Below are 13,021 nucleotides of genomic sequence, written 5' to 3'. Positions count from 1 at the left end.
TAATGAGTTTTTATTTATTTATTATTATGATAATGAAAATACTAACTATGACAAATACATTTATGTTTATATACATGATTGTGAAATATTTATGACAAATAAATTTATATATATATATATATGGAAAACAGTAGTAAAAGCTTATACACGAACTTTCTGGCTGAGCTTCAGCTCGTTAAGGTCTCGAGCCGAGTCACCACAAATCGAACTTCGACCGAGCCGAGCTCTAACTGTTCACGAACAGGCTAGGCTCATTACCTACTTGTGTTGTGCCCACCTTAACTTTCTCGACCACCACGACTTTCGCCATCCTCGACCAAACCTTTTCGCCACTCTAATTATCAATTGGTAAGACCGCCCAATCTTGAACTCAATATTTGCTATTACCGTTACATTTTCACAAGCCCGACCCCTTTCCATACCTGACTTGCATCCTCGGTCATCAAATATACGGAAGCTAATCTTATGATCCACAATCAAAACACTCAAAACGTGACAAAACACCATTTCTCAGTCTAGCGTATTTCATAATGTGGCTGGTCACACTGTGTGACCGGAGTTACTTATGTAGGGATTACTCGGTCGATCATGAGTTACTTGGTGAGGGGTTACTTACTAAGGGATTACTCATTCGATCATAGGTTAATTAGCAAATCACGGGTTACTCGATCGATCAGGGGTTAGCGATACTCAATCTAAGTAACCTCGACCACACAGTGTGACTAGTTACATATAAAATTTTGTGTTTTTAGACCCTACTAGACTCCAAGTAAAAACAATTTTTGAATAGGAGGATTTCAATTGTTGAATTTACTAGAGTAGCAAGGGAAAAGAAGAAAAGAAAGTCGGGAAAAGTCTTTTCTTCTCCAATTCAAAAGTCTTACTTGGTAATTTCCTGCAAATCCTCTCACTCCCATGGTAGTAGTAGCTAGATCCCAACTTCCCCCAATTTTCTCGCCATACTTTCAGACTCAGTCGTAAGAGAGAGAAACAGAAAATCATGGACGAAGCGAAAGCGTTGGCGCAACGCCAACAACAAATAATGTTACAGCAACAACAGCAGCAACAACTCTACCTTCTTCAGCATTTCCAGCAACAGCAACAGCAACATCAACAACAGCAGCATCAACAACAACAACGGCATCAACAACAAGCTGCCATGGCACGGTTTCCGTCGAACATCGATGCGCATTTGAGGCCTCTTGGAGGGAATCGTCCATTAGGTCTAAATCAATCGCAATCGCAAAATCAAAATCAAAACCCTAACCCTAACCCTAATTCGAATTCTATGCATCCTATTCATCAGCAGGGAAACCCTAGCTCTAGTCCTCAATCTCAGCAACAGCATTTGCAGCAGAAGATGAATAGGGTTTCACCTCAGTCGCAACAGCAGCAATCTGTTCCTCCTCTTGCTGGGAATCAAGCTGAGCTTCAGATGGCGTATCAGGATGCTTGGCGCGTTTGTCATCCCGATTTCAAGCGGCCTTTCGCGTCGCTTGAAGATGCTTGTGAAAGGTTTTTCCACTCTTTCTCAACATTTTACTGATTTTTCAGTTTTGATGTTTTCTTGAGTATTGTTATGATGTTAATTTTAAGTTGTTTGTTAACTTCCTTGATAAAGTTGATTAATTTAAGAACAAGAAGCTGAAGAATTTGGTTATTGGAAACAATTATGCTTTCATTTAGTTTGGCTTATTCTCAGTTAGGCATTGTGAAGAACTTATCTGATAAGTATTCTAGTTTGGTCCTAATGACATCGGGTTTGAATGCGTGTATAAAGGTGAAAGTTGCGTTATTCATTCCAAGATGTAGTATTAAATTGATAATAGAAATTGGGTTTGTTAGTTTCTTGAGTATTGTTATGATGTTAATTTTAAGTTGTTTGTTAACTTCCTTGATAAAGTTGATTAATTTAAGAACAAGAAGCTGAAGAATTTGGTTATTGGAAACAATTATGCTTTCATTTAGTTTGGCTTATTCTCAGTTAGGCATTGTGAAGAACTTATCTGATAAGTATTCTAGTTTGGTCCTAATGACATCGGGTTTGAATGCGTGTATAAAGGTGAAAGTTGCGTTATTCATTCCAAGATGTAGTATTAAATTGATAATAGAAATTGGGTTTGTTAGTTTCCTTGATAAAGTTGATTAATTTAAGAACTAGAAGCTGAAGAATTTGGTTATTGGAAACAATTATGTCCTTAAATTACCCAATTCTCAATTACCAAGGATACTTAGGTAGCCTTCCACATTTGGACTTATTTTTCATTTTATTTTGTTTTTGTGTGTAAGTGAGGGGGACTTTGGAAATTTCCAACTAGTATAAGATGAAATTTAAGGAACCTAATATGAAGAGTTTATTTGTGGCTTTGTTATGTAATGTACTGGAAGCCTGGAACCTTGCTTTTGTTTGGAGGTCTTTGTCAGTAGATCGGTGTTTGTGTTAGTTTTCAGGCTTAGAATCTTTCTGGCTAGTCATTTCTAGGCATTTTGTTTGAGTTAGTTTTCAGGCTTAGATCTTTCTGGCTAGTCATTTCTAGGCATTTTTCTTCCTTTTTTTTTTTTTTTTTTTTTTTTTTTTTTGGGGGGGGGGGGGGGGTACTGTGTATTCTTTGAAATGAGGTAGTTTGGGTTTGCCTAGGATGAGCAGTTGCTAGGGAGTTAAATGAGGTCTGATTTATGGGTACGAGAAAGTCTCGATCTGGTGATTGTCACGCCTTGGAATTAGCTACTACAGAGAATATGGCTCTCATAAGCTTAACGATGCATATGTTGAACAACTTCCCACCTCCAGCTTGAGCTTAAATCCTGGAAGAAAGATATCCTCTATACCACACTGAACTCTTTTGTAAGAGGATAAAATGGTTCATTGAAACTGTGAGGGTTGATTTTAGGTTTTTGGCGTCCATGGAAGTGACAAGGAGAGGAATTCAATGCACAATGTTGAGATAAAGATGCTTAAGAAGTACCATGTTGATGATCAGTGGGAATTACCTCTTGAAATGAGAAAGCTTTATTTCCATGTGAAGAAAGGGAATTTAGAATTAGTTCTGATGTTGTATTGCAGTTTTTCGGCAGTAAATATGGAAGAAGTTAGTAGGATTGCAACAATGAGTTTGTGTGCTCAACGTTTGTTTCATGGTAAGATGGGTGGGGTAGTTTGTCCCTTGGGATTCTGACTCTTTGAAGCTTATAGCCTTATAGGGGAGTTTCCTACCATGTAAGTTATTCTTGCATATTTCCCTTGTTTAGAGATTTCTATGAGCCGACTCTATGGAGGGATAATTCTTGAGGTTTTTAGGTTGCATTTAGAAGGGATCTTCACTCTATGGAGTATTCTTGGAAAGCTGCATTCAAGTCTTTAGTTGGTTTCAATATTAGTGTTTTAGAATGGCATATGGTGTAGTGACTGGTGATCTACCCTTGAAGGGTCAGTTCTGAGACTAGATCTCAATTGCGTCTTAAGGTGTTTTTGATAAGGTGATAGCTTAAAATGGTACTCAAAGACATCAGAACTTTTCTTTTTATATGCTTTGTATTAAAATTACTTGAAAAAAGATTTGAGTATCAAAGTTATAGAAGCTAATTGCTGATTGAGCTTTTTTTTTTAGTTCGGAAGTGAGGGGAGTGACGAGATTTTTAGACTAGATGATTTGGAAGTTCTTTTGTGTTTATTCTCGAAGGAGATTTACATTTTGATTTCTTAGCTAATGTCATTTGAAGATAGAGTCTCCTGTACTCCTGTTTCTTCCCTTTTCTCCTCTCCAGTAGGTGCATGGGCAGCATTTAAGGAAAAGTGCTCAGTAAGGCATTTTAATTTTGCTAGTCATTTTAGCTTTTGTGAAGAGAAAATTCTCTTTTATCCTTAAGTATCTTGATGGCATCTATTCTTAGCCTTATATGAGATTGGGGGTTCAATTGTCTTGTTGCACTTGGAAACAGATATCTGATGGTTTATTCAGTGTTGAATTTGCATTTGTCAAATGTTTCTTTTCCTTTTTCTTGGAGGTATCGGAAGGTTGTAGTTTTTTCAGAATCAAGTGTGATCAAGACTTTATGTCAATTTGTAAATGTTTCATGATAGCTTGAGATCTTGATATATTTGGTTATTACCAGTGCAACTTCATCCCCCTCCACACACACACACACACACACACACACACACACACACACACTGACTGTCTTAAGCTATGAGTGAGCACTTTCATTTTTTTCTTCTGTATTGGCTTATCATATTTGTAAGTGTCCTCTTCAATTTTCTCCTTATCTTTTATTGATCTGCCCCTTGTCAGTGTTGTCACTTGGCATGTTCAGATGTTCTACCTAGCCTGACTTCTGTTGGCAATGGTTCCAGTAGTAAGCTTGGATATGGAGGGTTTTTTGCTAGCTTTAAGTAGTTTTGGCACAAGAATATTACATTTTCTGATGATTTAAACGGGTTCCCTTATATATTTTTTTTGAATGATTCCAGCATGTGTCTGTATGATGTCAAAAGCTGATTTGTGAAACCAAAAGCGCCATATCCTCTTATTTTAGATAGCATATTTATTGTGGAATGTATTTAATGTCCCTGAAATGTTAGAACCCTACCTGGTCAAGATCCACTATAGATTCTTGTCTGTTGATATGGTATTATATTGGCTTTGATTGGCTTTTGTCACAGCTAATATTTGTATCTGGTATTAGATTAGTGGAATGAAGTGGTGGAATTTTTTTGTTAGCTTATTGTCTTATCTTGAAGTTGATACACATGTAGCTGTGATTATGTCTTGATAATTCTGTCAGAGTTCATCTTCTCTTGGAAAATTGACTTCCAAAATTGCATCATGTCCTCTGCTAATGCTACATGATTTGCCTAGAGCTCATTAATTGTGGAGTGGTGTCCAATGTATTTTGAGGGGGATCCAACTGGACATGGGGAATACCTTTTGTGCTTCCGAATTAAATTCGCTACAATATTTTCTCTTGGTGACTATCACTACTGACCGTAGGTTATGAGTCAACACCCAGGGTACTAGCCACGAGGCCCACTACTTGTACCCAGCATGGTTATTAACTTATTACAGTTTAATAATTTTATTGGCTTGGAGTCGATATACCTGTAAAATAAATCTAGAAATATAAGGTATGAGTTTAGCATCATAATTATCAGTCATTTCAGGCGGTGAAGTATTACATTGCTAGTTATGATTTCCAAAACGATAATGTTATCTCTGTTCTGTTCTGTTTTGTTTTTTTTTTTTTTTTTTTTGAAGCCAATCTAATTTCTATTGATAATGTATGGTTTCGGATGTGAGGATGTTGCATCTTTTTATTGGTGTGCGGATAAATAATAACATGAAAAGGAATTCAGCTCTATGCTCTATTTTGACGTGGTCTTTTACTGACTTCACATGCATCCTTTTCTCTCAATTTGCTCAAGTTCTGCGTGAAGTCCTACAACTATCTAAATGCTCTGCTCAATTTTTGATAATACAGGCTGCTACCATACCATGTTGTGGCAGATTATGAAGCAGAAGAAGATGATAGGATTCTTGATTCTGATACTACTGGGCAAATACTCTCGCGCTCCCAACAGTGGGACCACAATATTGCTGCTAAAGTAGCTGAGTTCACATCAACTTTTGAGAAACAGGCACTGGCCTTTAATATTATAACTCGAAAGCGGGCCTTGGGGGAATTTCGCTCTGAGGAGAGATTGATGATTGAGCAGGCTCTGTTACAAGAAGAGAAACGCGCTTTTGTGGAAGTACGAGCAGAAATGGAGTCAAGAGCTGGTCGGGAGGTTCAGGAAGCTAAGATGCGGATGGCAGCCATGCAAGCTGAGCAAGCTCGAGCTGAATCACAGGCACATGCTGAATTGATGGCTCGAGCTCCAATCAGAGTTAATGCTCTTGGATCACAAGGAAATGATGCATCTATGAATCATGAACTAAATGATCAAGAGCAAGGGGTTATCCCTGATGAGATGATCAACGGGTGGGGCAATAATGCACAGAGGGGGGAGAGAGAACCTTCTGATGATTTTTTGAACGATGAAGAGGCAGAAAATGGAGACACAGGAATGCAAGAAGAGTGGCGTGAAAGTGGGGAGTTTGATCTAAATTCTAGGTAATATATAAGCTTGTTGGTTCTGGTGATTCTGGGAGCTGAAATATATATACCCTGTCTTGAGCATAAGCTCTCTTGGATTACAAGCATTAGCTCCAAAATCTGTTATGCAGGCTGTTACTTGAGCATCGTTTGGAATTCTGAGTTTCCGTCTAGCTGAGTCACTACGGGATAGGGACTAGTGTAACAACAGCCTAGATGTTTAATTAATTGGTTTTGAGTTACCTTGTTTTCTGACATACCCATGTATAAAATCAGTCCCTAGAAATTGAATGGTTGAGTTGAAGGGAGGGTTGGGAATGGGGAAACCCCTTTCCTTCCAGCTTTTAGATTCTTAAATTAAATGAGTAAGATATCTTGCATGTGAAATTCTTCATGATCTGCTGAAATTTATTGAACCTCCAAATTGAGGGAGAACATGGATGAGGCCTATGAGATCGATACGAAAATTTAACTTTTTTTTGCCTTTAGGTTATATCTGTGTTATTAGTTACTCTGTAGTCCGTATAACTGTAAAAACTGTGTTCCAGTTTTTGTGCTTTCTACATTTTAAGTTTTTATGTACAACAGTATTATGTCTATTATTCAAAGTTAAAACTCAAGCACCAATTAGTATAAATTGAGCTGAAACAGTTGGACCTATCATGGTCTTGAGCTTGTCTGGGAAATATTTGAGCATGGCTTAGATTCTGCTTGCATTGTATTCCATCTTATTCTTTTACCTTTTTTTATCCTTTTACCTCTTTCCATATAATCTCTTTTACGCACACCTACTCACTCTGTTTCCTAATTTTCCTAGTAACCCACAGTGAGTCGAACTTTTAGACACCAAGAGAATAATACGGTATCATTCATCAATATGAAATCGAATTGCACATACTTTTATTTGGAGGATAAAGAGAATGAAAATAACAATCCTTCTCTATGTTCTACTTCAACTGTTTTGGGAATGGAACATCCCAAGAGTCCTAGACAAAGAAATACCCAAATAATTGAAGAATTGAATTAGCTACTAATTTTGTAGGTGCTTGCTGAAGGGATTGAGCTTTCACAGATCAAAGAAGCAATCTTCTGTAACTAGCAGATAAAATTACTCTGGCTTTCGACATGTAATAATCGCAAATTTGATAAGATCCTTCTTGTATCCTTCTACCATCAATGGCATTGCTAATGCTCCTTTTATCGTTTTCCATCCTGTACAGATTAATTTAAGCCAACATGAGACTCTGAACATTATTAACCTCATGAAAGAGCAGATGTAGATGTATCGACTTTGAGTCATTATTATTCTTAGTCTAAGCATACCACTGCGCAATAGCGAAGTTATGCCCTTCCATGTCAATGCAGAGCGTATAACTGCTGGCCAAAACGGCGCAACATACTGTGACCAATCTTCAGCCTTAATGTCCTGCAATACAAACTCAGAACTTAGTATCATTAACTTGTGAGATCAATCTAGTACCAATCAGTATAACGTGCCTTGGGAACATTATGTGCTAGATACTTCAAATAAACACTTCATATGTAATCTATCAGGAATGAACATGAGCTTTTAATTGACTAGACTGACATATTTTAATCCATACAAAAGTATATAATATGTTCAGTTTCAGTCCAAACTTGAAAGGAGCATTTGATGAACACCACGCTCCAGGCCTCCTGGGTGGGCAGGTTTAGGATGTACTTTGCCAATTTATACAGCAGTAGCAGTGTGATTCACACAACGGATAATATCAAAAAAAAATGAGGTGTGCACCTGGAGAGACAGAGATTGCAGCAACTCTACATAATCAGCTGCAGAGCACCAGGCAGGAAGATAGTAAGCATCACATATTTTCCGTAAGAGTTCAGTTTCATCAGGCTTCAAGGCCTCCTCAGAGGCAGAGAGGTCCCTATGACACCATGTCACGATTATGATTGTAGCACCGGGGGCAGCAACTCGAGCCAATTCAGTGACAAACTGAATAATAAAAAAAAAAAATGTTTAAGAGAGCGTATTCACTAAAGCACTGTCTTCTAGAAACAGGAAACACGAACTTAACCAAGTTATATATGCAGACCAGTAAGACAGTATAGGTGAAGGAAATGATTTTGGCACACCATTAGTTGATTTTGGCACACCCAATGTGAGAGCATAGTTTTTTTTATGCTCTTTTCCCATAAAGGTGTGCCAATATCAATTAAGGGTGTGCCAAAATTAATTCACGTCTAATAAGCATAGAGAAACCAAACCTTCTTTTTGTCAGGCATATGTTCACCGCTCTCCATTGACCAAATCAAATCAAACTTTCCATCTTCAAATGGCTGCTCCAAAGCATCTGCTACTTGAAAGGATGCCTGTTATTTTAAATTCACGAGAATTAATCTTTATCCTTTCATTATTGCTAACTCACTAGTGTTTATTTTATATGCATTACTAAGCCAAAGCTGATGAAAACTGAATTTGCTGAATTGTTTGTAAGTTGATCTGAAGAGAACCTAACCAAACCATTACACGAATGTGTAGGTCAATCAAAAGACAAATACAGCATTCTACATGTGTATGCCACATTTCTCATAACTCACCTTATCAGCTAAACCCTCAGAAACAGCAAGAGCTTGAGCTCTTTCAGCTTGTTTTGGACTCAAGGTTATTCCTTGAGTTGTAGCCCCGAACTTCTTGGCTAGGTATCGTGAGCTGCCTCCAATCCCACACCCAACATCAACTATAGCTTTCGGTTGTTTGCTTGGATCATCTGCAGACCAAAGTTATTTCTGGAAGTTTAAGAATTTAGTTAACCAGAAAAAAGAGAAAAAAAATAAATTACAACTCTAAACAGGATCCTCTCATAAAGCCATGGAGTATATAAGAGGGAGTGAGTGTATTTTCCCCAAATATATTAGGCTAGCGTTAATCTAACATCTACTCGCACATACAACTACAGTTAGTACAACAACTAATTTTGCCAAACACACTTCATAATAGTTCATAATTGTTACAAGTTTAAGCACATTGTACACTTCTCTTAGCACGAGCCTAAAAGGCATGAACCCCTCCCTCTTTTTTGTTATATCCCACAACACATTCGTGTAATGGTTTGGTTTGGTCTCTATACAATTCTTATGATTGTATCTTCTTTAGTAACTGTAACGGCTTGTTTGATAAGTGGTAATACTAATGACTTTACATCAATCTCGTATAAAAAATCCCATCTTTTTTGTTTATAATTGGTAAAGCCTCCTCCAATTCTGAGTATTTACATTTGTTCATTAATTTTTCTTTACCATTCAATACCATTTCTAAAATTGGTGAAAGAATTTGCTCCAATTAAAAAAAAAAAAAAAAAAAAAAAAAAAAAAAAAAAAAAAAAAAAGCATATTCGGAAATCCTTGGGGATAGAGTTGAAGTACGTGACCACTAAATACCACAAAAGAGTCACGGTATTTGTCATTTAAAAGTAAACAAACAGAAAATATCAAAATATCAATTCAATCAGATATTCAAATTTAATAGTACTGTAATTTGAGCAGTACATCTGCAAACTGCAGGCGACAATGTGAAGAAAATGGCCCTATCACAAAACAGAACCCAAACTACAGTAAGAGTAAATCAGCAAATACCAATACAAGAAAATTTCAACCTATTTACATCACTTATCCTGTTTAGAACTCTTTCCGCATCAAAACCAAACATTGATGGAAATGATAATATGCAAGTATATTAATTACAGCAAACCAATTGGTTGTTGATACAGTGGTGATTGAAACTAAACTTGGCAGTGAAGACCGTATGTTCAATCCCCCGCAACAACAATTAAAAGGGGCTGAAAACTAATCACCTAAAGTTAATCCCAAATTCGAATTACCATAAAGGGTGAACCGGGACACCAAAAAAAATACTAATTGCAATAAAATAAAATGAACATGTAGCACCACTTATCAAAAAAATCAACATAAAAACTCGGAATTAAATTCTGTCTACATCACTTATCAGATTTTTATTAACAAGAAAGTAAAAATCAAATGAAACATATATTGATAATTTGATAGTATAATATGATATAATGGACCTGTAACACCGGCGAATCGGAGAGCCTCCTCAATCATTCGGATCTGAGCAGCGCGGTGTTGCGAAAGCGAGGCGGGTTGAGAAGGGTCATAATAACCATGGTGCATATGGTCACCCCAGATATCTTCCCACATAGCAGAAGATTCATCATACAAGTCTGCAATACCTTTGTTAAGCTCTTCCCTTGACTTTATATTACCTGTGAACGTATTACTGTTATTATTTCTTGATTCTGTCATGGCCATGGATATGGTAATGCTGCTGCGACGGCGGTTGCGGTGGCGGTTGTAGTAAGGGTGGCAGAGTGATGGATTTGTTAGTGGTTTGAGTAGCAGATGTGATGAGGATTGGTTAGTATTTATATGATTGGTGGCAGTGATACAACACCTACTCAACTCACTGCTCCACATTCTTTTTATTTTTTTGTGTGCAGTGTATAGTAGACTATTATTATTGTAATTATATCTGACAAAATAATAATATTGTAATTATTATAATTGTTATTATTACTTTATAAGAGATCTTAAGAGGAACAGGTATCACATATCTCTTCCTATATTTTTATTTAAGTTCTTTGTTTTATGTGTATACTATATATTCTGATGCACAACTTTGTATATACGTAGGGCCTATTCTGTTCAGCTTAATTTCAATTCAATTTAGTTCAGTTCAGCTCCAATCAGTTCAATTCAACTCCAATAAATTCAGTTTAGGGTCTGTTCTCATTGACTGAACTCAACTGAACTGAACTGAACTGAACTGAATATTTTATAAGAGAAGGAAATTAGGGATTGAACTGAACTGAACTGAACTGATTTTCAACGTAAGAGAACAGACCCTTAGTATAGTTTAGTTCATAATTTTTCCTTCTCTCATAAACAATTAATTTCAGCTCTATTCAATTTAGTTCAGTTTAGTTAACTTGTTTTCATTAAGTCGAAACAGGCCCGTAGTATATTTTTTTAGTGTTCCACGTAAACTCTTTGCACAATTCATTACTAAAGTCCTAAACTTATTTTGACTAATGTTATTGTATTAAACAACACATAACACATAATATAATCTCGTGATATTTGTTGAAATTGTCTTAATAAAGGTTTTTAATATTTCATTGTTATACTCTTATACTTAATAATAATTAAAATATTATTGATTAAAACTTTTATTACATCCATATCCATATCTAGTTATAATGAAGCATTTAAATAAAAATTGACTTAATAATATTGTGTTTGTAATTTTGTATTCAAATATTATTATGTGGGGTTTTACCCAAAAAAAAAATAAAAATTGCGGGGTGCCTACTCAGAAGTTCTGTATATAGAAAAGGAAATAGCATTAATGTGGGGATTATGTCATTTGTGACCTAATGATTCTGGGCTTTGGCACGTTTCTAACACAACAAAAATATGTTTTGAGAAATTTTGTCCATAAAAAAGAAAATATCTTTTGATGCTAGTTTTTGCCGCTTCAAAATATTTCTTTTGAGATGGGCTTTAAAAACTCGTTTGGGGGTACTAATAAACTTGAAATGGAAATTTGGCCGAGTATATTGGATTTTCTAGATTTAAGGTTTTCAAGTGTTTCGGGTGAACTCCCGTCAAAAAAATAATAATAATAATAAATAAATAATAAAAAATAAGTGTTTCGAGTGAATTCCAGTAACTCGAATCTTGGGATCCGTAAAGGTTTATCGACCAGCTAAATATCTGCACAGTCATTGCAAATTAGCTAATTCGGAAAATTATCCGAGGATCACCGCTCCGATGCTAAAGTTAGCACTTTGATGAAAAGAACAAGAGAAGACACAAAAGAGTGTCTAAGAGGGAGAGGGAGAGAGAGAGAGAATTAGAGAGATAAAAATCCTACCTTAACCATGAACTATACTTGGGTATTTATAGGGAAATAACCAAGCTGGTGTCACCTATCGACATAGATGCCAAATGGATTTCATAGGTAGCAGGTGCCTACGTGGTTGAAAGAAGCTCTCCACATGGCCACAATGAGGGTTGTTATGAATGAAATCGATATCAGTAATAACGGAGAAATATCAGCGTAGCGTAGTTTATTGATCGAATCCTTAACGGTGTTGTATCCCGTACATCATGTTAGATATTTTGTTTAGTGTTTACAATAGTAATAGGGAAATATAATTCGGTTCAATGGTAAGAGGTGGTGAAAGAATCTTACACGTATTCAGGTGCATTTAGGAGTAATGTTTGACTAATCAATGTTTTTTGGATTTGAATTATTGTTTGATTTCAGGTATTAAGAATCACCCTTCAAGAGTTTAACATTAACCTAGTTATCCATCCACAAACTTGACTCTATGGAGCTTTACATGGATATATGTCAACAGTATAGATAGAGCTAGGTAGTACTCGTTGATGTTAACTCAGTACATCTATGTTAAAAATGGTCGATATTATAAAAATAGGGAAGTGATTAAAAATTAAATTAAAAAACCACAAGAAGCAAAATACTGCGTATAATTGAAATTATTAATGTAACAATGATTAGATAAACTTGGATATCAAACTAATTAACCAAATGGTAGAAAAAAAAAAATAGGCGGTGATTAAAAAAAAAGAAATAGGCGAGATTACAATTCTTTCGGAGGGGGAAAAAAGTATCGCTTTAGGGCTGTTCTCATACGATTATTTTCAGTTCAGTTCAGCTCCTAATTTCCTTCTCTTATAAAATATTCATTTCAGTTCAGCCAGTTCAGATCAATTCAGTTCAGTTTATTTCAGCTCTAATAAGTTCAGTTCAGTTCAGTTTAACACATTTCAATCAATGAGAACAAGCCCTTAGTATAATAATATACTCCGTAGATGTTAAGCACTGAAGTTTTTGTATTTTTTT

At 36.0% G+C, this 13,021-nt stretch overlaps 2 protein-coding genes across 2 annotated transcripts; one reads left to right on the top strand and one right to left on the bottom strand.

Annotated features, from left to right (window-relative positions):
* Positions 1-831: 831 nt before the first annotated feature.
* LOC145630267 (uncharacterized) lies at positions 832-6,692 on the top strand. The gene is made up of 2 exons (XM_081682521.1): positions 832-1,515; positions 5,476-6,692. Exons 1-2 carry the CDS (start codon positions 1,001-1,003, stop codon positions 6,110-6,112), a joined length of 1,152 nt encoding a protein of 383 aa, XP_081538647.1. The 5' UTR covers positions 832-1,000; the 3' UTR covers positions 6,113-6,692.
* Positions 6,693-6,958: 266 nt separating this feature from the next.
* LOC145631742 (gamma-tocopherol methyltransferase, chloroplastic-like) lies at positions 6,959-10,601 on the bottom strand. The gene is made up of 6 exons (XM_081683907.1): positions 10,158-10,601; positions 8,674-8,843; positions 8,341-8,445; positions 7,865-8,068; positions 7,414-7,516; positions 6,959-7,302 (listed from the first exon to the last, which is right to left on the bottom strand). The coding sequence occupies exons 1-6, from the start codon at positions 10,564-10,566 to the stop codon at positions 7,199-7,201; spliced, it is 1,095 nt and encodes a 364-aa protein (XP_081540033.1). The 5' UTR covers positions 10,567-10,601; the 3' UTR covers positions 6,959-7,198.
* Positions 10,602-13,021: the final 2,420 nt, after the last annotated feature.

Source organism: Chenopodium album, chromosome 5 (genome assembly GCF_948465745.1).
Source record: "Chenopodium album chromosome 5, dcCheAlbu1.1, whole genome shotgun sequence".
Lineage (NCBI taxonomy): Eukaryota > Viridiplantae > Streptophyta > Magnoliopsida > Caryophyllales > Amaranthaceae > Chenopodium > Chenopodium album.
The sequence above is the reverse complement of the archived record's forward strand: the minus strand, read 5'-3'. Positions and strand labels throughout refer to the sequence as shown.